At 42.4% G+C, this 22,086-nt stretch overlaps 1 protein-coding gene across 1 annotated transcript in view; it reads right to left on the bottom strand.

Moving 5' to 3' along the window:
• The window catches only part of MCHR2 (melanin concentrating hormone receptor 2), a 618,664-nt gene that overhangs the window by 95,190 nt on the left and 501,388 nt on the right, over positions 1–22,086 (bottom strand). The window contains exon 5 of the mRNA XM_075340097.1: positions 5,122–5,316. Coding sequence (XP_075196212.1) covers positions 5,122–5,316 — 195 coding nt within the window. The remainder of the gene's footprint in view (positions 1–5,121; positions 5,317–22,086) is intronic.

Here is a 22,086-nt window from a genome sequence, read left to right as displayed (position 1 = left end):
TGTTTGCTAGTATAATGGCTTGGTTTTAATGAGTTGGAGTGTGCAATGCAGGCAGACGCGCTCTGCAAATGTCTTTGCACTAGTGGGACTATAGCAAAGTCCAATAGCCACGTATAGGATGCCACTAGGTACACTGAGTGTTTGCTAGTATAATGGCTTGGTTAGAATGAGTTGTAGTGTGCAATACAGGCAGACGCGCTCTGCAAATGTCTTTGCACTAGTGGGACTATAGCAAAGTCCAATAGCCACGTATAGGATGCCACTAGGTACACTGAGTGTTTGCTAGTATAATGGCTTGTTTAGAATGAGTTGTAGTGTGCAATGCAGGCAGACGCGCTCTGCAAATGTCTTTGCACTAGTGGGACTATAGCAAAGTCCAATAGCCACGTATAGGATGCCACTAGGTACACTGAGTGTTTGCTAGTATAATGGCTTAGTTATCAGTTGGAGTGTGCAGAGGACAAGAGGGTACAGTGGCAGGATTGTGGTGCTCTGGGTAGAGGAATGGAAGCCTGCCTTTCTATTCCCTCCTAATGGTGAAATGCAGGTAGGAAATCCCTGACCTGGGCTACACAGACGCTGTTGCTGTTTGCAGGACCTGTCACCTATGGCTCTCTGACCCTGCCGGTTGGAGCCCTTAAAAGGACTGCTATAAAGTGCTCTCCCTAAGCTGTCTAACGCTGTGTATGCAGCGCATACAGCTGTATCGGCTATAGGACTCAGGAAGACGGAGCTGCGACAGTGATGTCTGACACCAAAGACGCAGAAGGCAGATAATGGCGTCCGTGAAGAAAATGTCCAGTTTTATAATGCAGGGACATGTGACATGCAGATCCTATCACACATGCCGTTGCTTCTCTGGCTCAAAGTCCACTTAGCTGTGTGTGTGTCTGGGATTGGCTGACATGCTGGCCCGCCCCACAAGACGCGCGCACTTAGGGAAGGAAGACAAGAAAAAAAAAAAAAAAAAATGGCGATCGCCATTATAGAAACAGCAGTGATCTGAAGGCGCTGTTCACGCACACTATACACTGAAATGTGATAATAGTTTGATTCACAGAGTGACTTACACTATTACAGCAGAAACCAAGCTATGATTTAGCTGTTTTTTGGCTGCTAGAACCGTTCTCGAACGTTTCTAGAACTACCGAGCTTTTGCAAAAAGCTCGAGTTCTAGTTCGATCTAGAACATGCCCCAAAATCACTCGAGCCGCGAACTGGAGAACCACGAACCACGAACCGCGCTCAACTCTACTCTGCATGCCACCACATTGGATTTGAAATGAAATCTCTACAACAGAATTCAAGTGCAGATTGTAACGTTTAATTTGAAGGTTTGAACAAAAATATCTGATAGAAATTGTAGGAATTGTACACATTTCTTTACAAACACTCCACATTTTAGGAGGTCAAAAGTAATTGGACAAATAAACCAAACCCAAACAAAATATTTTTATTTTCAATATTTTGTTGCGAATCCTTTGGAGGCAATCACTGTCTTAAGTCTGGAACCCATGGACATCACCAAACGCTGGGTTTCCTCCTTCTTAATGCTTTGCCAGGCCTTTACAGCCGCAGCCTTCAGGTCTTGCTTGTTTGTGGGTCTTTCCGTCTTAAGTCTGGATTTGAGCAAGTGAAATGCATGCTCAATTGGGTTAAGATCTGGTGATTGACTTGGCCATTGCAGAATGTTCCACTTTTTTGCACTCATAAACTCCTGGCTAGCTTTGGCTGTATGCTTGGGGTCATTGTCCATCTGTACTATGAAGCGCCGTCCGATCAACTTTGCGGCATTTGGCTGAATCTGGGCTGAAAGTATATCCCAAAGGAAGAAACTTCAGCTCTCCAGTCTTCACTCCCAAATCTTACCTCCGGTGCACGAAAACACCCTGACCTGGGTGAGAACACATGAAGAGAAGGAGAAATTCCAGCAACTTCAGGAGAAAGTAGAATTTTCTTAAAAACAGATTCTTTATTAATCATAAAAATATTAATATTCCATCCAAGCAAGACAAAAAATAGAGAGGCAAGACAGAGGAGCTGTTTCCTACGCGTTTCAACCTGAATAGGTCTTAATCATGGAATGCCATGTCTCTGTCTTGCCTCTCTATTTTTTGTCTTGCTTGGATGGAATATTAATATTTTTATGATCAATAAAGAATCTGTTTTTTAAGAAAATTCTACTTTCTCCTGAAGTTGCTGGAATTTCTCCTTTTCTGAAAGTATATCCCGGTACACTTCAGAATTCATCCGGCTACTCTTGTCTGCTGTTATGTCATCAATAAACACAAGTGACCCAGTGCCATTGAAAGCCATGCATGCCCATGCCATCACGTTGCCTCCACCATGTTTTACAGAGGATGTGGTGTGCCTTGGATCATGTGCCGTTCCCTTTCTTCTCCAAACTTTTTTCTTCCCATCATTCTGGTACAGATTGATCTTGGTCTCATCTGTCCATAGAATACTTTTCCAGAACTGAGCTGGCTTCATGAGGTGTTTTTCAGCAAATTTAACTCTGGCCTGTCTATTTTTGGAATTGATGAATGGTTTGCATCTAGATGTGAACCCTTTGTATTTACTTTCATGGAGTCTTCTCTTTACTGTTGACTTAGAGACAGATATACCTACTTCACTGAGAGTGTTCTGGACTTCAGTTGATGTTGTAAACGGGTTCTTCTTCACCAAAGAAAGTATGCGGCGATCATCCACCACTGTTGTCATCCGTGGACGCCCAGGCCTTTTTGAGTTCCCAAGCTCACCAGTCAATTCCTTTTTTCTCAGAATGTACCCGACTGTTGATTTTGCTACTCCAAGCATGTCTGCTATCTCTCTGATGGATTTTTTCTTTTTTTTCAGCCTCAGGATGTTCTGCTTCACCTCAATTGAGAGTTCCTTAGACCGCATGTTGTCTGGTCACAGCAACAACTTCCAAATGCAAAACCACACACCTGTAATCAACCCCAGACCTTTTAACTACTTCATTGATTACAGGTTAACGAGGGAGACGCCTTCAGAGTTAATTGCAGCCCTAAGGGCGGCTTTGCACGTTGCGACATTGCACGTGCGATGTCGATGGGGTCATATCAAAAGTGACGCACATCCGGCGTCGCAGTCGATATCGCAACGTTTAAATCCTTTTTGATACGATGAACGAGCGCAAAAGCGTCGTTATCGTATCATCGCTGCAGCCTCCGACATTTCCATAATGCCGGTGCAGCGACAGGTGCGATGTTGTTCCTCGCTCCTGCGGCAGCACACATCGCTGTGTGTGAAGCCGCAGGAGCGAGGAATATCCCCTTACCTGCCTCCCGGCTGCAATGAGAAGGACGGAGGTGGGCGGGATGTTTACATTCTGCTCATCTCCGCCCCTCCACTTCAATTGGCCGCCTGCCGTGTGACGTCGCTGTGATGCCGCACGACCCGCCCCCTTAGGAAGGAGGTGGGTCGCCTGCCAGAGGAACGTCGCACGGCAGGTATGTGCGTGTGAAACTGCCGTAGCGATAATAATCGCTACAGCAGCTTTCACTAGATATTGCACGTGCGACGGGGGCGGGACTATCGCTGCAGCATCGGTAACACATTGTTACCGATGTCGCAGCGTGCAAAGCCCGCCTTAGAGTCCCTTGTCCAATTACTTTTGGTCCCTTGAAAAAGAGGAGGCTATGCATTACAGAGCTATGATTCCTAAACCCTTTCTCCGATTTGGATGTGAAAACTCTCATATTGCAGCTGGGATTGTGCACTTTCAGCCCATATTATATATATAATTGTATTTCTGAACATGTTTTTGTAAACAGCTAAAATAACAAAACTTGTGTCACTGTCCAAATATTTCTGGCCCTGACTGTATAGGTATATTTATGATTGTAATCATTATTTATAATTGATCTATTTTTTTGAGAAGTGTTTAAACATGGAGAGTAATGGATATAAATATTTCCTCTATAGGATATTAAGGAATTTAATGAATTATACTTAGCACATCCCAAAGGGTTAAATTGATTCTGGAAGTTCTCCTTTTGCAATGTATTAGGCTGCTCCCTTGCTGACATGATTAGGTGAACCTGTGTATGTTTGACCGGATGTAGCTCTCTGGGAAGTAAAGAGGTTTTTTTCTATATATTATCTGTTTCATTTGGATAACATATGTCTATGACTAAGGGCCACAATGGCCAGAAACGCGTAAGATGCTTTCTTTTTAAGAAAAATTTTTTTGTTTGTCCTTCTGATGATTGTTATTTTAATAATTTTTCAATAAAATGAATTTTAATTCACATTTATCTCGGACGTGTTGCTGGATTGGGAAAGGAATTTCCACTACTTGCTGCTTTGTATTCCTGAACACGGAGTTCATGTCCTTGCACCGTTCTGGGTCCTGGAGCCAGGTGAAATGATCTTGTGGGTGAGCTGAAAAAAACTCCTTTTCCTTGCTAAAAAATATAAACACCATTTTTGCTGCTGCTATTCTATGATGTGGCCAGTTTTGCATGTTAAAATTTGTGAAAGGTCCTCTAAAAGGGACCATTCTACTGTTTCAAAACCATGTAGCAGGATTGTTTTCTACTGGAATTTTATTTTTGTTTCTCATCTCTGTGAATCTAGAATGCCTATTTTTCTATTTTCTAATAAGTTTGTACCAGCAATATTTAGCAAAGATATGTTCTTAAAAGCCAATCTCTAATTGAAAAATTACTTTTTTGACAGTGTAAAGTGAGGTCCCAGCACTTAAATTTATTGTTCCAGTGAGACTTTTTGAAGCATGATTTTCCATTTTTAACTATTAAACTACATCCGCACTTTATTTTTAATAATTTCAGTACCATTTCAGGAGAGTGTGCAAGCTTAGATCAAGGACATAAAAAATAAGTCAAACACTCCAAGTTTCATGATATTTGTTCTAAAAAATGTTTTAAAAAAGGTGACAAAACTACCAAAATGATTGCAATTTAACACATCTTTTTATCTAGCAAATTTTAAAAAGGTTAATGCTTAGGGATTTATAATTTTATTTAAATAAAAGTCAGACTAGGTAAAAAATTAGAAAACATAATTTCTCTCATTTAAAAAACATTAAACATTTAAACAAATGCTGATTTGCTTATTAAATGTATTCATACTTACCAGAGAACATCATTTGGAGTTGTGAGATCGAATGCACAACTTTCCAACCCATCTTTGAATTGGATAACCTTAGAATAGACCCAGACAGGAAACACAACTACAAAAGATGCTGCCCAGAGAAGTATGTTAACACGGATTGTCTTTGATATTGTCCTCAAGCTTGTAAGACGAAAAGGCTGGACAAGAGCCATATATCTGAAACATAAAATGATGATGCTACTATTAAACATAATGAAAAAATATACTACTTGTTCAATACATGCAACAAAAGTGTGTACTTTGAAATATACGTATTTGATACACTGACAATTTTGCAAGTTTTCCCAATTATAAAGAACGGAGAGGTCTGTAATTTTTATAGTAGGTAAAGTTCAACTATGGCAGACAGAATCCTCCGAAAAATCCAGAAAATCACATTGTATACATTTTAAATAATTAATTTGCATTTTAAAATAAAATAAAAATAAAAATAATAAAATTGCATTAAAATAAATATTTGATCATCTATCAACCAGCAAGAATTCTGGCTCTCACAGACGTGATATTTTTTCTTCAAGAAGCTCTCCTACTCTGCACTCATTAGTATTAGGCTAAGTTCACATTTCCGCTAAAATCTATCAGTCACAATCCGCTGCTCTTGTAAACAGCGGAATCCGTTTAGCGGATTCCGCTGCTCCCATAGACTTGTATGAGCAGCGGATTGTGACTGATGATGCTGCGTTGCACCCTCCGCCCGACTGATCAGTCGTGGAACGACTGACCGCCGGGCGGGGGGAACGCAGCATGTAACGTTTTTTGAGCAGCGAGATCCGTCGGATTTCGCTGCACATGCTCTCTGGCTCCCTGCACACGTCACCAGCTTTGGTTGGTTACCCGATATTTACCCTGGTTACGGTGCAAGGAGCCAGCGCTAAGCGGTGTAGGCCCGTAACCAAGGTAAATATCGGGTAACCAAGGTAAACATCGGGTGCTTTGCTGTTACCCGATATTTAGGCTGGTTACGTGTGCAGGGAGGCCGACACTTCCCCGCTCGGCCCCGCCCCCTCCCGCACTTTGCATGTGCACACACATACATACATACATACATACATACATGCACATACACACACTCACAGATACACTCACCTGTCCCCAGCCATGCAGACCGCAGCACTTCCACTGACATCCTCAGCGCCTGGCCCCGCCCCCCGCTCGGCTCTGCCCCCGAACTCCGCCCCCCGCACACAACGGAATCCGACAAAGAATTCTGTTCTTTGTCATCCGTTGTACAGCGTTGAACAGCGCATCAGTCACATGCGTCAAGCGACGCATGTGACTGATACAAATCAACGGAAATGTGAACTTAGCCTTAATTGTAACTATTTGAATCCATTACCTGCATAAAAGACACACAGGATACACACCATTTACCAGGATGGGGGTATATCATGAGCAGGATGGATGGGGGCATTTCATGAGCAGGATGGATGGGGGCATTTCATGAGCAGGATGGATGGGGGCATTTCATGAGCAGGATGGATGGGGGCATTTCATGAGCAGGATGGATGGGGGCATTTCATGAGCAGGATGGATGGGGGCATATCATGAGCAGGATGGATGGGGGCATTTCATGAGCAGGATGGATGGGGGCATTTCATGAGCATGATGGATGGGGGCATTTCATGAGCAGGATGGATGGGGGCATTTCATGAGCAGGATGGATGGGGGCATATCATGAGCAGGATGGATGGGGGCATATCATGAGCAGGATGGATGGGGGCATTTCATAAGCAGGATGGATGGGGGCATTTCATGAGCAGGATGGATGGGGCATATCATGAGCAGGATGGATGGGGGCATATCATGAGCAGGATGGATGGGGGCATTTCATGAGCAGGATAGATGGGGGTATATCATGAGCAGGATGGATGGGGGCATTTCATGAGCAGGATGGATGGGGGCATTTCATGAGCAGGATCGATGGGGGCATATCATGAGCAGGATGGATGGGGGCATATCATGAGCAGGATGGATGGGGGCATTTCATGAGCAGGATGGATGGGGGTATATCATGAGCAGGATGGATGGGGGCATTTCATGAGCAGGATGGATGGGGGCATTTCATGAGCAGGATGGATGGGGGCATATCATGAGCAGGATGGATGGGGGCATTTCATGAGCAGGATGGATGGGGGCATTTCATGAGCATGATGGATGGGGGCATTTCATGAGCAGGATGGATGGGGGAATTTCATGAGCAGGATGGATGGGGGCATATCATGAGCAGGATGGATGGGGGCATATCATGAGCAGGATGGATGGGGGCATTTCATGAGCAGGATGGATGGGGGCATATCATGAGCAGGATGGATGGAATGTATATCATGAGCAGGATGGATGGAAGGTATATTATTAGCAGGATGGATGGGGGGTATATTATTAGCAGGATGGGGGGTATATGAGCAGGATCATATACAAGGCAGGAGGATCCTTATCAGAATGGGGTACCTTAGTAGAGAATTTGGGGACATTAACCCCATAACAGTGTCAGCAGCAGATCCTCGCCCCATAACAGTGTGTCATGACCATATTTTTTGGTTAAAATTTTATTTTCCTATTTTCCTCCTCTAAAACCAGGGTGCGTCTTATGGTCAGGTGCGTCTTATAGTCCGAAAAATACGGTATATGGGAGGATCTGGTCAATGACCTGAATAGAGCTGGGACCACAGTATCAAAGATTACCGTTAGACACACATATCCTGTAGGGCATGCAAGATCCTTCTGTTCGTACCATCACATGTCCATGAGATTTGAAGTTCGCAAATGACAATCTGGATGATCCAGAAAAGGCATGTGGTCAGAAGAGACCAAAATAAAACTGTTTGGTATCAACTTCACTTGATTTGTTTGGAGGAAGAAGGATGAGTAGATGCTCAAGAACACTATCTCAACAATTAAACATAAGGATTGAAACATCATACTTTAGGGGTGCTTTTCTGCTAAGGGGACAGGATGACTACACTGTATTGAAGGGAGGATGGATAGGGTCATGTATCATGAGATTTTGGCCAATAACCTCCTACCCTCTTTAAGAGCAATAAAGATTATTCATGTTTGGGTCTTCCTGCAGGACAATGACCCGAACCACACAGCCAGGGCAACTAAGGAGTGGTTCCATAAGAAGCAGTTCAAGGTCTTGGAGAGGCCTAGTCAGTCTCCACACCTGAACCCAATAGAAAATCTTTGGAGGGTGCTGAAACTCAATATTTTTCATTGGCAGCACCAAAACCTGAAAGATCTGGAGAAGATCTGTATAGAGGAGTACACCAACATCCATGCTGACGTGTGTGCAAACTTGGTCAAGAATTACAAAGAACGTCTGACCTCCGTAATTACAAACAAGGGTTAATTGTACCACATATTAAGTTTTGTTTTTTTTCTATTGTATCAAATACTTATGTAATGCAATAAAATGCACATTAATTATTTAAAAGTCATACAATCTGATTTTTGAGATTTTTTTTTTTATTTTGTCACAGTTGAAGTTTACCTATGATAAAAATTACAGACCTCTCCATTCTTTGTAAGTGGGAAAACTTGCAAAATCTTCGGTGTATCAAATACTTATCTTTCTCACTGTATGTTCTTTTTAAACTTACAGATATATTCAGATGTGTCCTTGAAACCTGTTAGACAATAGCCAAAAGCTGGTGTCACACTAAGCGACAGCGACAACGACGTCGCTGTTACGTCACCATTTTCGGTGACGTAACAGCCACCTTGTAAGTCGCTGTTATGATCGCTGCTTAGCTGTCAAACACAGCAGAAGCAGCGATCATAACATCGCTACATGTGCAGAGAGCAGGGAGCCGCGCTTAGCGCTGGCTCCTTGCTCTCCTAGGTACAGTACACATCGGGTTAATTAACCCGATGTGTGCTGCAGCTACATGTCACAGTGCAGAGAGCAAGGAGCCGCGCGCACTGCTTAGCGCTGGCTCCTTGCTCTCCTTGCTACAGTATACATCGGGTTAATTACCCGATGTGTACTGCAGCCACATGTCACAGTGCAGGAGCCGGCACTGACAGCAAGAGCGGAGGCTGGTAACCAGCGTAAACATCGGGTAACCAGGGAAAGGTCTTCCCTTGGTTACCCGATGTTTACGCTGGTTACAGCTTACCGCAGCTGCCAGTGCCGGCTCCTGATCTCTTCATTTCGTCGCTCTCTCGCTGTCACACACAGCGATGTGTGTGTCACAGCGGGAGAGTGACGACCAAAAAATGAAGCTGGACATTCAGCAACGACCGGCGACCTCACAGCAGGGGCCAGGTCGTTGCTGGATGTCACACACAGCGACAGCGACGGGACGTCGCTGCAACGTCACAGAAAATGGTGACGTAGCAGCGACGTCGTTGTCGTCGTCGTTATGTGTGACACCAGCTTTAGTGGGGCTCAATGAGCTAATTTGAAAGAAAGGTTAAATCTTGCTCCTACGAGATGTGGAGTCAGTCAGTTTTAGGTGGATTTGAAAAATATATTCACTCAAACTCTAAAGGCCGCTTTAGACGCTATGACATCACTAATGCGATGTCGTTGGGGGTCACTGAATTTGTGATGCACATCCGGCCGCATTAGCGATGTCATTGCATGTGACACCTATGAGTGATTTTGAATAGTTGCAAAAACATTCAAAATCGCTCATCGGTGACATGGGGGTCCCTTCTCAAATATCGCTGCTGCAGCGTGTACGATGTAGTTCGTTACTCCTGCGGCAGCACACATCGCTCCGTGTGACGCCGCAGGAACGAGGAACCTCACATTACCTGCCGCCGCCCGCAATGCAGAAGGAAAGAGGTGGGCGGGATATTACGTCCTGCTCATCTCCACCCCTCCTCTTTGATTGGGCGGCCACTTAGTGATCTCGCTGTGATGCCGCACGGACCGCCCCCTTAGAAAGGAGGCGGTTCGCCGTCACCGCGACGTCGCAGGGCAGGTAAGTAGTGTGACGGGTCCATGCGATGTTGTGCGCCACGGGCAGTGATTTGCCTGTGTCGCACAACCGATGGGGGCGGGTACCCACGCTAGCGATATCGGTACCGATATCGGTACCGATATCGCAGCATGTAAAGTGGCCTTAACTTTAAAGTGATAATATTAAATACTATATATTAATAGTACTGTATAAATGATGTATTAAATGCAAAGCTTGATGCAGATTTACTTTTATTAGAAAATTTAGAAAATTTAGACTTTTAATCACAAAAAAAATTTGTTAAGATCTATCAAATTTAGGCCTCTGTTTACCATTTTAAAATACCAAATTTGTTATTACGAACTATTACACATGACCTGAGCTATTTTTGAAAAGTCAGAATCAGAGATAGAGTCCAAGTGTGGAAAACTGATCCATCAATTTATTTATAGTGAGATTTCTCCATCTGCAAACCATAGGAGATATGTGGGAGAAATAACATATAGACAGATAGATAGAAAGAAGCCGTCCAATAAAGATGCAAAAAAGTGTTGACTTTATTAGCCCAGTAGTAAAGTTTTGCTTCAGAAGAGCCTTTCCTTTTTCAAGCATACACAGGTGTGACAGGAAAGTCTTTATAGCCATATCCATTAATTATTCAGTTAATTTATGTTTAACATATTCATAAATATATAGACAAAGCAACAAGTGAAATTCAGTTATATAATAGATATTTCTGGGAGTGACCAATATAAATGTAAATTAGTGCATTTACATCCAATAGTACGTGGTGTAATGTTATAAAAAGGTGGATAGTGCTAGAAATAGGTAATCACATGTGCATTTTATAATTAGGAGGGATAATTCACAATACATAGAGACATTTTTTACATACTATACCTAATAAGCTAGGGGCCATAGTTGGCATTCATTGCATTCCATTGCACGTCATTGTGCATTCCTGTGAATAGTAAGCATTTGGCCAATAAAAGAATGCACTTGCATCATACAGAAAGAGCACATGTGCTCTACAGATCGTGAATTTATGGGTGCCATCTTAAACGTGGTATATATTCTAATCCATCAGGTAATGCATCACTACATGATATTTAAATATTATTTATAAAAAAAAAATATCACAATATACTTGAAGCTCTTCTAACAAATACATGAAGGAGACACTGGAGATATAGTTATCATATACGTAAATTTATATATTAGGTTCACACCATAGTTCACATGGGTTTTCCAATTGTTAGGTGTACCCAAAGGTAGAGGATATTGGGGGGTAGTCGCTGTGCTGTCATATCACATCCTGCCCCATATTTCAAATATTCCACATATACATATGCACACCTGTTTATAGAGTCTGAACATCAGGTACAACTTTCTCATTTGCATCTCCAAGTACAGCACAAGTAATCCAACAGAGAATAACTGTGGCAGATGCGGGGAAAAGCACTTCATGTCTTATGTGTTGGGTGAGTTGAGGGAAGGGGTAGAATCAACAAGGCGGAAGTTTGCTTCATTTAATGAAGTAATAGAATGCAGTCACACTGGATGTCAGTCTTTACAGAAATCGTCAGCTTACTAGCTAACACAGTACAGCAATCACATCCAAACAGAAACTCATGCTACTTATCATACTCAGTTTTCTTGCAGTCTGTCACTAGATGGTCTCTGTTGTCACTTTAAAACTCAGCAATGTGCAACAGATGCAGGGAACTCTGGGAAGTAAAGTCAAAACAGTCTGAAGGAAGTCATGTGATGCTGGGCTGTGGACAGGCAAATACATGAATCTTCTGTTGACTGCGTCCTGTATAAACTAAAATATGTGGTAGGAAAATACATAGCATGCTTTGAAGTGCATATGGCTCCCATATAGGCTATTTTTTTATTTTTCAATTTTCATGAGAAATTTCCTTTGAAGCCATTGCTCATTATTTAGCAACAATTACTAATATACCAATAGAGCAAAAAGTTTTCTTTTTGGAAAGGCAGGAGTTTATTTTAAAACATAATCTCTTATTTTTTCAGAACAAGCTGTACAGACAGCTACTTGGAACTGCAAAGGGGACTCTGGTCAAGCAAGTTGTGCAAATCTGTTTGTGGTGTGTGTTGAGTTCTCATAACCCCCTACATGCATCCATTTATGTAACTAACATTAAATATTAGCTTGATTTTATTGACGATTTATTTATAATTTGGTCTGGTAGTGAAATAGCAGATTTACAATTTGAAGAAACCCTCAATAAAACAAGTGTAGCATTTCATTTACAGCACAAATAGAAAAAGATAAGACAACATTTCTTGACCTACGCATCATAACGCATCATAAGAACAAGATCTTTACTAAAACAAACATACTTCAAACCAAGGGTTACACATAGGTATCTAGATTTTCATAGTGCACATTTTAGTAAATGGAAGAAAAATATACCCAGAACTCAAATTTGGCAGATTAGAAGAAACTGTACCTTAGAAGAGGACTATATTCAATAATCGGTCATCTTAAAAGAAAGGTTCATGGAGAAAAAATATCCAAAGGAATTTGTAGAAGCAGCTTGTGCTAAAAATTAGAAACTGATCCAAGAAGAATGTTTAAGTAGAGACAAAAATTATAACAATGAGAAATACAATGAGAAAAAAGGAGAACATTGGAAATATAATTTCTTCACCACATACAATTTGGGAAATAAAATTATACGTAAAATACTCAGAAAATGCTGGTATCTCCTTGAAAAAGATACCATCTAAAGAAGATTTATTCCAAATTCATCTAAATCACATTTCGAAGGGGAACCACTGTAAAGAATATCATTGTGCCGAGTAAATTAAACAGATGTGAATTACCAGGGAAATAGAGAATCCACTCAAAGAACAAAACAAGGTGGAGTTGCCAAATGTAGAATTAAGAAATGTTATTATAAAATTATAAATCACTGAGCTAGTGATATCAAATCAAATAGTACAGGTGAAAATAAAAATTCATCAGAAAAGATCATATAGCTCTGACTGTGATATATGTTGTTAATTGCTACTGAGGTTTACATAATGTGTTGGTAGCTCTACCCAACATATGAAAAGACACAGCCATAATGTAATTTTTTAAATTTATTTTGTTTTTTTTTTAAAAAAAAACAAAACAAAGTTTTGTCTAGAATCAGATTGAAGGCATCTTTATGGATGATTAGACAAACAAAATTGGACAGGCACCAGCTATAATAATGATACCAATAAACAGAGTATCCATGCAATGTACCAAAAATCATAAGAACAAGGAAAAAAGAGAAATACACATACAAGCACCGGAACTCTAATAAATGAGATGTGCTACTCCTGTATATCTAAAGTGATACATATTTTATTAAACACAGTGCAAGTATAAAACCATTAAAACATAATTCCCCTTTACAATAAATAGGGGATCCTCTCCCACAATCCCTATACAGAATCAGAAGGGAGCTGACTAGGTGTAATAGCCATACAGGGTAATCATCAGTACAAAATTTCACAAACAGTGTATGAGAAACACAATATATAACGAGCGATAATTACCATAATGGTGGGTAAGTCAAATTACCAAAGAAATAACCCCAAAAGTATAAGCGGTCAAAAAGAGTGAGGAGGTGAGGAAGTGCATTGACTTCCTAGATATCAATATAGGGGTTGATTCTAACCATCTGGTGCAGACAAATGTATACCGCAAAAGCTCCATCAGTGCCCTGCTACATGCTTCTTCTGCCCGTACTCCATCCACCATATGTGCCATTCCGACTGGCCAATTCCTAAGGGCAAAGTGTATTTGCTCTTCTGACCTCTCTTTTGAGACACAAATCGCTTGATCGCTTAAGAAGGGTTATCTGCATGCTAAGAGAACCCCTCGCTCCCAACTACTCAGATATACCCCCAAAAAATATCTGTCTGACTCTAAGGTTTGCTTCATAAACACCTATAATAGCTACGGTACCTGAGCTGTGACCTCAGGTAAATTCATCTGAAGTGAACTCATTGAACTCAGTAAACTAAGTAAACTCAACTCAGGTGAACTTATTGAAGTCAATGCTGAATTACTGGATTAGGCTATGTGCATACATTGAGTATTTGGTTGCAGAAATATATGCACCTAATCTGCATCTCATAGCAGAAAACGCACCAAAAACACATCAAAGACACATCGCGTTTTGATGAGTTTTTCTGTCAGGAAATGCAGATTTGGTGCAGACATTTCTACAACCAAATATTTATTGTGCGCACATAGCCTAATTTGGTAATCCAGCATTGAGTTTAATGAGTTCACCTGAACTCACTGATGTCACTGCTCTCACAGCAGTGGCTCCATCAGTATATCCCAGACGCTGCAGTGATCTGCCACACTTTCTAATGTGATCATGCACTACAACCTCAAGATGCAGCAGAGTCGGGATTTTCGTGGGTTGGTGTGGTGTGGATTAATTAAGACCTGCAGGGGTGTTTTGGAGGTTAATAAATTGGAGAAAGAGGATTTTTGCTTAAATTAAGTATTTTCTCTGTCTTTTTTTTATTTACATGATTAGTAATGGGGGCTCTATCAGACCCCTACCCATGACTAATCCATGGCTTCATGGCAGGTGTGATTTTCTGACAAATCACAAATGTCATTAATCCTTTATCTTACTCTCATTGCCACCACTCCAGAGCAATCGGGATGAGCCGGGTAAGCGGCAGGATTGGTATATTTAATGGATCGGCCTAATCTGGGGTGGCCGGAGGCTGGGGAGGGCCCAATATCTATGGGCCTCCCCAGTCTGAGAATACAGCCCACAATTGTCTGTTTTATTTTGGCTGGGTATCAAAATTTGAGAGACCCCATGCCGTTTCTTAAATTTATTTATTTATTTAAATAATTTTAAAAAAGCCCATTGGGATCATATCTTCAGTGTCAAATTGTCATAGCTTAAATGTTGTTCCATGAAAAGATATCATAAAACATTTACAAACATCTGAAAGGTGTACTTACTTTTGTGATAAACTGTTGTGTGTGTATATATATGTATATATACTGTATGTATATACTGTATCTATAGATATAATTGCCTTATTCTGTCTGTCTGTCTGTCTGTCTGTTTGTCTTGCTCCAAAATTGTGTCCTTACGGTGACACAAAGCTGATTGGCCGCTGGGCTCGCCATGGCCCCGCCCGCCCGCACGGATTGGCCGCTTGCCCAGGCTCAGCCCACACACGGATTGGCCAGCCGCTCGCCCAGGCTCCGCCCCCCCCACGGATTGGCCTCTTGCCCCGGCACCCTGCAGGCATTGGCAACTCGACCACGCCCCACCCCCCTCACGCAATGCATGCTCGCTCTGGCCCCGCCCCCCGCACGCATTCCCCGAACCGACACGGAGCCACGACTCCCAGGTGAGTACTGTACCCCCGGGAGCCCACATCAGCGTACGCCGCCAACCCAGCCGACACATACCCTCGCATTGCTGGGGCTGCCGGCGTATGCTGGTGTGGGCTCCCGTGCGAGCGGGGGACGGGATACGCTGGTAACCATGGTAGCATAGTTACCAGCGCATCAAGGTCCTGCAGCGGCGGAACATACACACACGCACACACATAACAACACACACACACACACATCAGATCACACTCACTCTCACACACACCTCACACACACATCACATCACATCCACACACTCACAATATCCTGGGATATCGCTTGCTTCTCGGCGGCGATACTGTGCAGTGAACTTCCAGGACCTGCCGGAGGATCACATGGCCAGAAGCATGTGGTATCTCCGGATGTTGTGAGTGTGAGCGCGTATGTGTAATATCGTCAATGTGTGTGTGTGTGAGTGTATGCGATCGGGTGTGTGTGTGAGTGTATGCGATCGGGTGTGTGTGAGTGTATGCGATCGGGTGTGTGTGAGTGTATGCGATCGGGTGTGTGTGTGTGAGTGTATGCGATCGGGTGTGTGAGTGTCGGCAGAGGAGCACGGCGTGCTGGAGGAGGCTGGGAGGAGAGAGGCTGATCCTGGGGGAGGCTGAGGCTGGGGTAGGCTGGGAGGAGAGAGGCTGATGCTGGGGACAGAAAAGGCTGATGCTGGGAGGAGAGAGGCTGATGCTGGGAGGAGAGAGGCTGATGCTGGGAGGAGAGAGGCTGATGCTGCGGGCAGAGAGGCTGATGCTGGTGCAGCATGGGGGATGGAGCACGATGGGGGGTGCGCAGCATGGGGGATGGAGCACGATGGGGGTGCGCAGCATGGGGGATGGAGCACGATGGGGAGTGCGCAGCATGGCGGATGGAGCACGTTTGGGAGTGCGCAGCATGGGGGATGGACCACGTTTGGGAGTGCGCAGCATGGGGGATGCAGCACGATGGGGAGTGCGCAGTATGGCGGATGGAGTACGTTTGGGAGTGCGCAGCATGGCGGATGGATCACGTTTGGGAGTGCACAGCATGGCGGATGGAGCACGTTTGGGAATGCGCAGCATGGGAGATGGAGCACGATGGGGAATGCGCAGCATAGGGGATTGAGCTCGATGGGGAGTGCGCAGCATGGGGGATGGAGCACGATGGGGGGTGCGCAGCATGGGGGATGGAGCACGATGGGAGGTGCACACCTCCCCCCAACACATACACACACACGCACGCACTGCACAACACACCACACACACACACTGGGAACCACAAACACCGCCCTACACAGACACCCACACACACAGACAACGCTGCACACACACAACACCCAACACCCAAACACCGCAGCATACATAAATATACGCACATACCGCACAACACACATATTGCACAAAACATAGCTCCCCAAAACACACCACACACACACAAACCGCGCAACACACACACACACACACAATGCTACAGACACACAGCGCTCCACAAACAACGCAACACACGCAACACACATACAACACCGCTCTCACCCCCCGCCACACCCAGAAAACAACCAGAACATGTACAGCGCCCTACACAAACACTTGGTAACTAGACACAACAACATCTATATATATATATATATATATATATATATATATATATATATATATATAACAAAAATCATACATGAAAATTACACCAATAAAATGTACACCAAAAGCAAGCCCAAATACACTTCTGTAAGCAGGAAAATGTAACGTTTCTTAGAAAATAATGACCCTAAAAATGTTGTTTCTATATGTGGTGAGCTCAGGTAACATTATTGCTTTGTATAGACATCAGCCCCATCAAGCTCACTGTGTATGACAGAGGCATTTTCAGCTTGGACCCTATAAGAGTATGCATTGGATTTCAAAGACCGCTACGTCAATGTCCCCAGACTGGAGTGATCAATCAAAGGAAATAGGCTCTTTTTCAAAAGATGACTTAGTGACTCAGCCAAGATACCGTACCTCCTCGTTGACTGGGAATAAAAGTTTACATACAAAGAGGCAAGTTTTTAATTTATAACAATGGCAAAACCACAAAAAGAATCATTTAGCTACAATCCCCATTTCATTATCATGTGCTTGCCTGCAGGAGCATTTTGTTAGGATAATAAATAGGGATAATCGAATACCTCAAATATTCGGCTTCGCGAATATTCGACGAATAATTTGCCGCTATGCGAATATTCGATGCACAATGTAAGTCTATGGGAAGCCCGAATAGTTCTGAATAGTTGTTATTTGGGTTTCCCATAGACTTACATTGCGCATCGAATATTCGCGAATAGCATCAACCTATTTGGCAAATATTCACAAAGCCAAATATTTGAGGTATTCGATCATCACTAATAATAAACACTTTTCTCATGTAAGGTATCCTTTAAACTGAACTAACTCTTCATTAAAACTATTAAAATGATAAAACTGTTACTCGGCTCCATTATTCTATTTTATTTATTTGACCAGATCATTCATCTTTATATGTAACCAATAAACTAACATAACAATGGCAGGACCAGATACTACAAGTGTGCTTCACCTTTTGTGTCCCCCTCCTTCCTCATAGATTGTAAGCTTTCGAGCAGGGCCTTCATTCCTACTTTAGTTGCTGAATCATGTGCTATTTTGTTTCGTTTTTGTCTGTACAAGCCCCCACCTAATTGTAAAGTGCTTCAAAATATGTTGGCGCTATATAAATAAACTTTAATATTATTATTACTTTATTACAGGAGAATTTGAAAGAAAATAATACAAATATAAATACGAGCTTCTGTGCATTCTAGTTAGTGGCAGAGCTACTCCGTTGGCGATTAGTGCTCAAACTTCAGACATTTAGAGAATCCGTTAACTAGCAAACAGGAATTAAAGATGAGACACAAATTTGGACTTACAAGCAGGGAAAGGTTGACACAGTGAGAGGATACATTTGCTGTTTGTTTGGTTCTTTTTACTTATACTTGCTTTCCACAACATATACATCAATGATTTATGAAAAACATAGATTAAAGTAGTTGAAATATTGACTTCTGAAATAGTTAGAATAGTAGTCTAATTAAATGTGGAACAGCATCAGTAATGGAACAAACATAATAAAAAAGAGAAAATGAAGCCATTTTTTTCTTCACTGATAGATACATTTACAAAGGATTATAATCACTGTACCTATTCATTTAAGACTATTTCCATACAAACTCTTCTGAAATATTAAGAAAAAAGACTTGGAAAGTCCAGGGTCTACTTCTAAAACACAGTAAATGAGCAATTATAGTTTATGCTACAAGAAAATCTTATTTCTGGAATAAGTATCATTTTGCTTTTTAAGCCTTACCTTAATTAGATAGACTGCACATATTAACATTTCTGTGGTTTCAGGTCAAATCATTAACTTTTGAAATATAATGACTTTAGGGGGAGGCCCCAATTATAAAAATTGAGATACAAGAGCAATACCATAGAATAATTTTGAAATGCTTCTAGGGAACTTTATGTCTATTTTCACATTTATTAGAAAAGTTATACTGTGAAAATATTATAAAGCAATAGGATTCTGCAGGCTAAAGAGGAATTTAATATTTTCCTTTAGTGTTTATTTTGCTCTGACACTGACAGTAAAAGCTCTTATTCAGAATCTCTGAAATGATATCTCCCATTATGCACTGTTGATTATATCCATACACATTTGGAAAATATGCACATATGCAGGTTTATATATATTACACACATTTGAAAAAATTGTGTAAATATATATTTCACACAATTGAACATACCGGTATGCCATGGTGATCATGTGGGCAGAGGAGCTATACCTGCATGATCATCCACAGGAAATTGAGTTTAATGATAGCTGAGCTCTAGCCCACTCCACTCCTGACTGTTTAACCCTCTAAATATCAAGATCAATAGCAATCACAACAATTAGATGGCTGGGTTATGAAGGGGGCTCCCTTTCCGCTCAATTTGCACCCCCGCAACGTAATAGAGGAATAAAACCGCATAATCACTTATACTACAAGGTGAATGATGTAAATAATAAATAAATACAAAAAATCTTTTACTGCTGTTAGTAAGTTAATTCTGCCTCCCAAAGATTGTTATATGGCTTGACTCACAATTGTACTGTGCTTTACGCTCAGGATTTACATGTAAATCTTTGAAAAATGTAATGCAGACAAAATTCCAGATGGAAATTCATGGTAATCAGGCAGATGAAATCATTTTGAACTCGTGTATGGACTGTATTCCTGTACTCCGGGGTTTGACCATCTTTTTACACATATGTTCAGGCATGCACAAAAACGTGGTCAACAATGGTTTTTTTCCACCTTTGAAAAAACAGACACTGCTGAAGAGAGGACAGAGACTAGAGTAAAGGCCCCGTCACACACAGAGATAAATCTTTGGCAGATCTGTGGTTGCAGTGAAATCATGGACATATTGTTCCATTTGTACACAGCCACAAACCTGGCACTGATTGTCCACAATTTCACTGCAAATGTGGCGCCCCTGACCTGGTTAGGCACCACTGAGTACTGCACCCATGCTGGGACAGTGCTTCCAGGTAATTCCAAAGGTCAGAATGAGGTGTGTATGCACAGACACATAGCAACCAGGTCTCCCACACCATTATATGGGACCCTTGGGTAGTCCCTGGAGGGGTCAGGCCTTCAATTCTCATCAAGGGGTGTAGTGGAGGGGCTGAAAGCTAAAGTTGCAGAGGCTGTCAGGAAAGTAGGAGGAGAGGCAGTCTGGGAGTGGATTGCTGTGGTTGCTAGGAGACGCAGGCGCACGCACACTCTAGTGAGACCCTGCACGTGAAGTAGCCATTAGCGGGGGAGAACGGTTACCATAGAGTCAGTCAGAAAGACACCTGAAGAGAGGCAGCCGAGTACGGGGACTGCTGGTGACTAGGCACGCATGGGGAACAGGTCCCTAGAGTAGACATCCATTTATTGATCTGCTAAACCTGTCAGTGAGGGGACTGGAGGTACCTCACCAACGATCTAGAGTCCGAGCCTCAGCAGCAACAGGGGGACCCATAAGGAGACAGAGCCAGAAGCCATCTCACCTGGTCCACGCTGCCGGCAAACAGGCCAAAAAGGGGAGAAAAGGCAGTAGTGACTTCCCTGGATAGACCCCACGGTCCTTCAAGTCAGGGGTTATCCAAAACAAGAAGTGCTAGGAAGGTGAGTTAATGGTTACCCTCAGATCGGCCTGAAGGAGTTCTTGGTTCCACCTGGTTTAATCTCAGCATCGCCTGGGTACCTCACAAAACAGCAAAAGTGAGTAAAAACAAGTTGAAAGCCTTCCCAACTGAGACTGAGTTATTCTGGGACCTGTTGTTCTACACACCCGAGCCCTTGGGGACTGCCTCACTCACGGGAGGCCACAACATTCGACTGCAGACTCCATCAGCCCAAGACGCTCGTTAAATTTGCAGTGGCGGTCACCCATATCCCTGACCGCAAACCGTGAGTGGTGTCACGACTCATATATAAATAAACCTGACATACCTGTTGCCAGATATACCCAAAAGAAGACCCTGTGGTGTCCATGAAGGCAGAATGGTGTCCCTGGGGCGACTACCGCGGGTGGGCTCCACACAACCACAGATCTGCCGCAGATTTATCTCTGTGTGTGACAGGGCCTTAAGTATGCTGCTTTATTACTGAATGGATCTGAGGAGGGGTTTTGTGTAAATCTCATATTTTAGATATATAGATGCAAACCTCAATTTAAGTGCTCAGTGTGGAGCATAGGATAAATATGAACTGATCCAAAATGTTCTGTACCCAAAATGCTATCAATAGTATTGAACATAATCCACAAAAAAACAAGTCCCTATCCCCACTCAGGTCCGTCATCTGTTAATAAAGAGGCTTCCATGTTACTGATGTGCCCAATCAATAGTTGTCCCACACATGTGGGGCATCGTCGTGCTTAGGAGAAACGGCACAATAAATTGTAGAGGAAAAAATCCAGCTTCCGGAGTTGTAGTAAAACTATTGCAAAGTTTTATTGAAGGACATCAAAATTAATGTGATGACAAGGACAAAAATAGGGAGCCCATACGCGGCATAAGGCTACGTGTTTCGAACGCTGCCTTCGTTCTTTGTCAAGCCTGGCTTGACAAAGAACGCAGGCAGCGTTGGAAACGCGTAGCCTTATTCCGCATATGGGCTCCCTATTTTTGTCCTAGTCATCACATTAATTTTGAAGTGCCTCAATAAAATTTTGCAATAGTTTTACTACAACTCCAGAAGCTGGATTTTTTCTTCTTCTATTGGACCCTTGCACTGCCAGAGTGTTATCCGTGCATGCCGGACCTTGCCTCAGTTGAGCTGGATCACCTTCCTTCTTTCACAATAAATTGTGCATTTAATTTTTTCTTGTTACCCTTGTGAAAATAAAAAATGTTGGGCTAAAGTATCATTTTTATGCCAAAAAACAAATTTTTAATTTTTTTGTTTCCACTTTGTTTTAATTCATATTAAGGAACTTCCATAAACGTGGGTAGAATTTAAGGGTAGAATTTTTAAAATAGGGTCACTTTTGGACTTTTTTACATATAGGCCCCCAAAAGTCAATTCAA

Source organism: Anomaloglossus baeobatrachus, chromosome 3 (genome assembly GCF_048569485.1).
Source record: "Anomaloglossus baeobatrachus isolate aAnoBae1 chromosome 3, aAnoBae1.hap1, whole genome shotgun sequence".
NCBI lineage: Eukaryota > Metazoa > Chordata > Amphibia > Anura > Aromobatidae > Anomaloglossus > Anomaloglossus baeobatrachus.
Note: the sequence above shows the minus strand (reverse complement) of the source record. Positions and strands in the feature narration are given on the sequence as shown.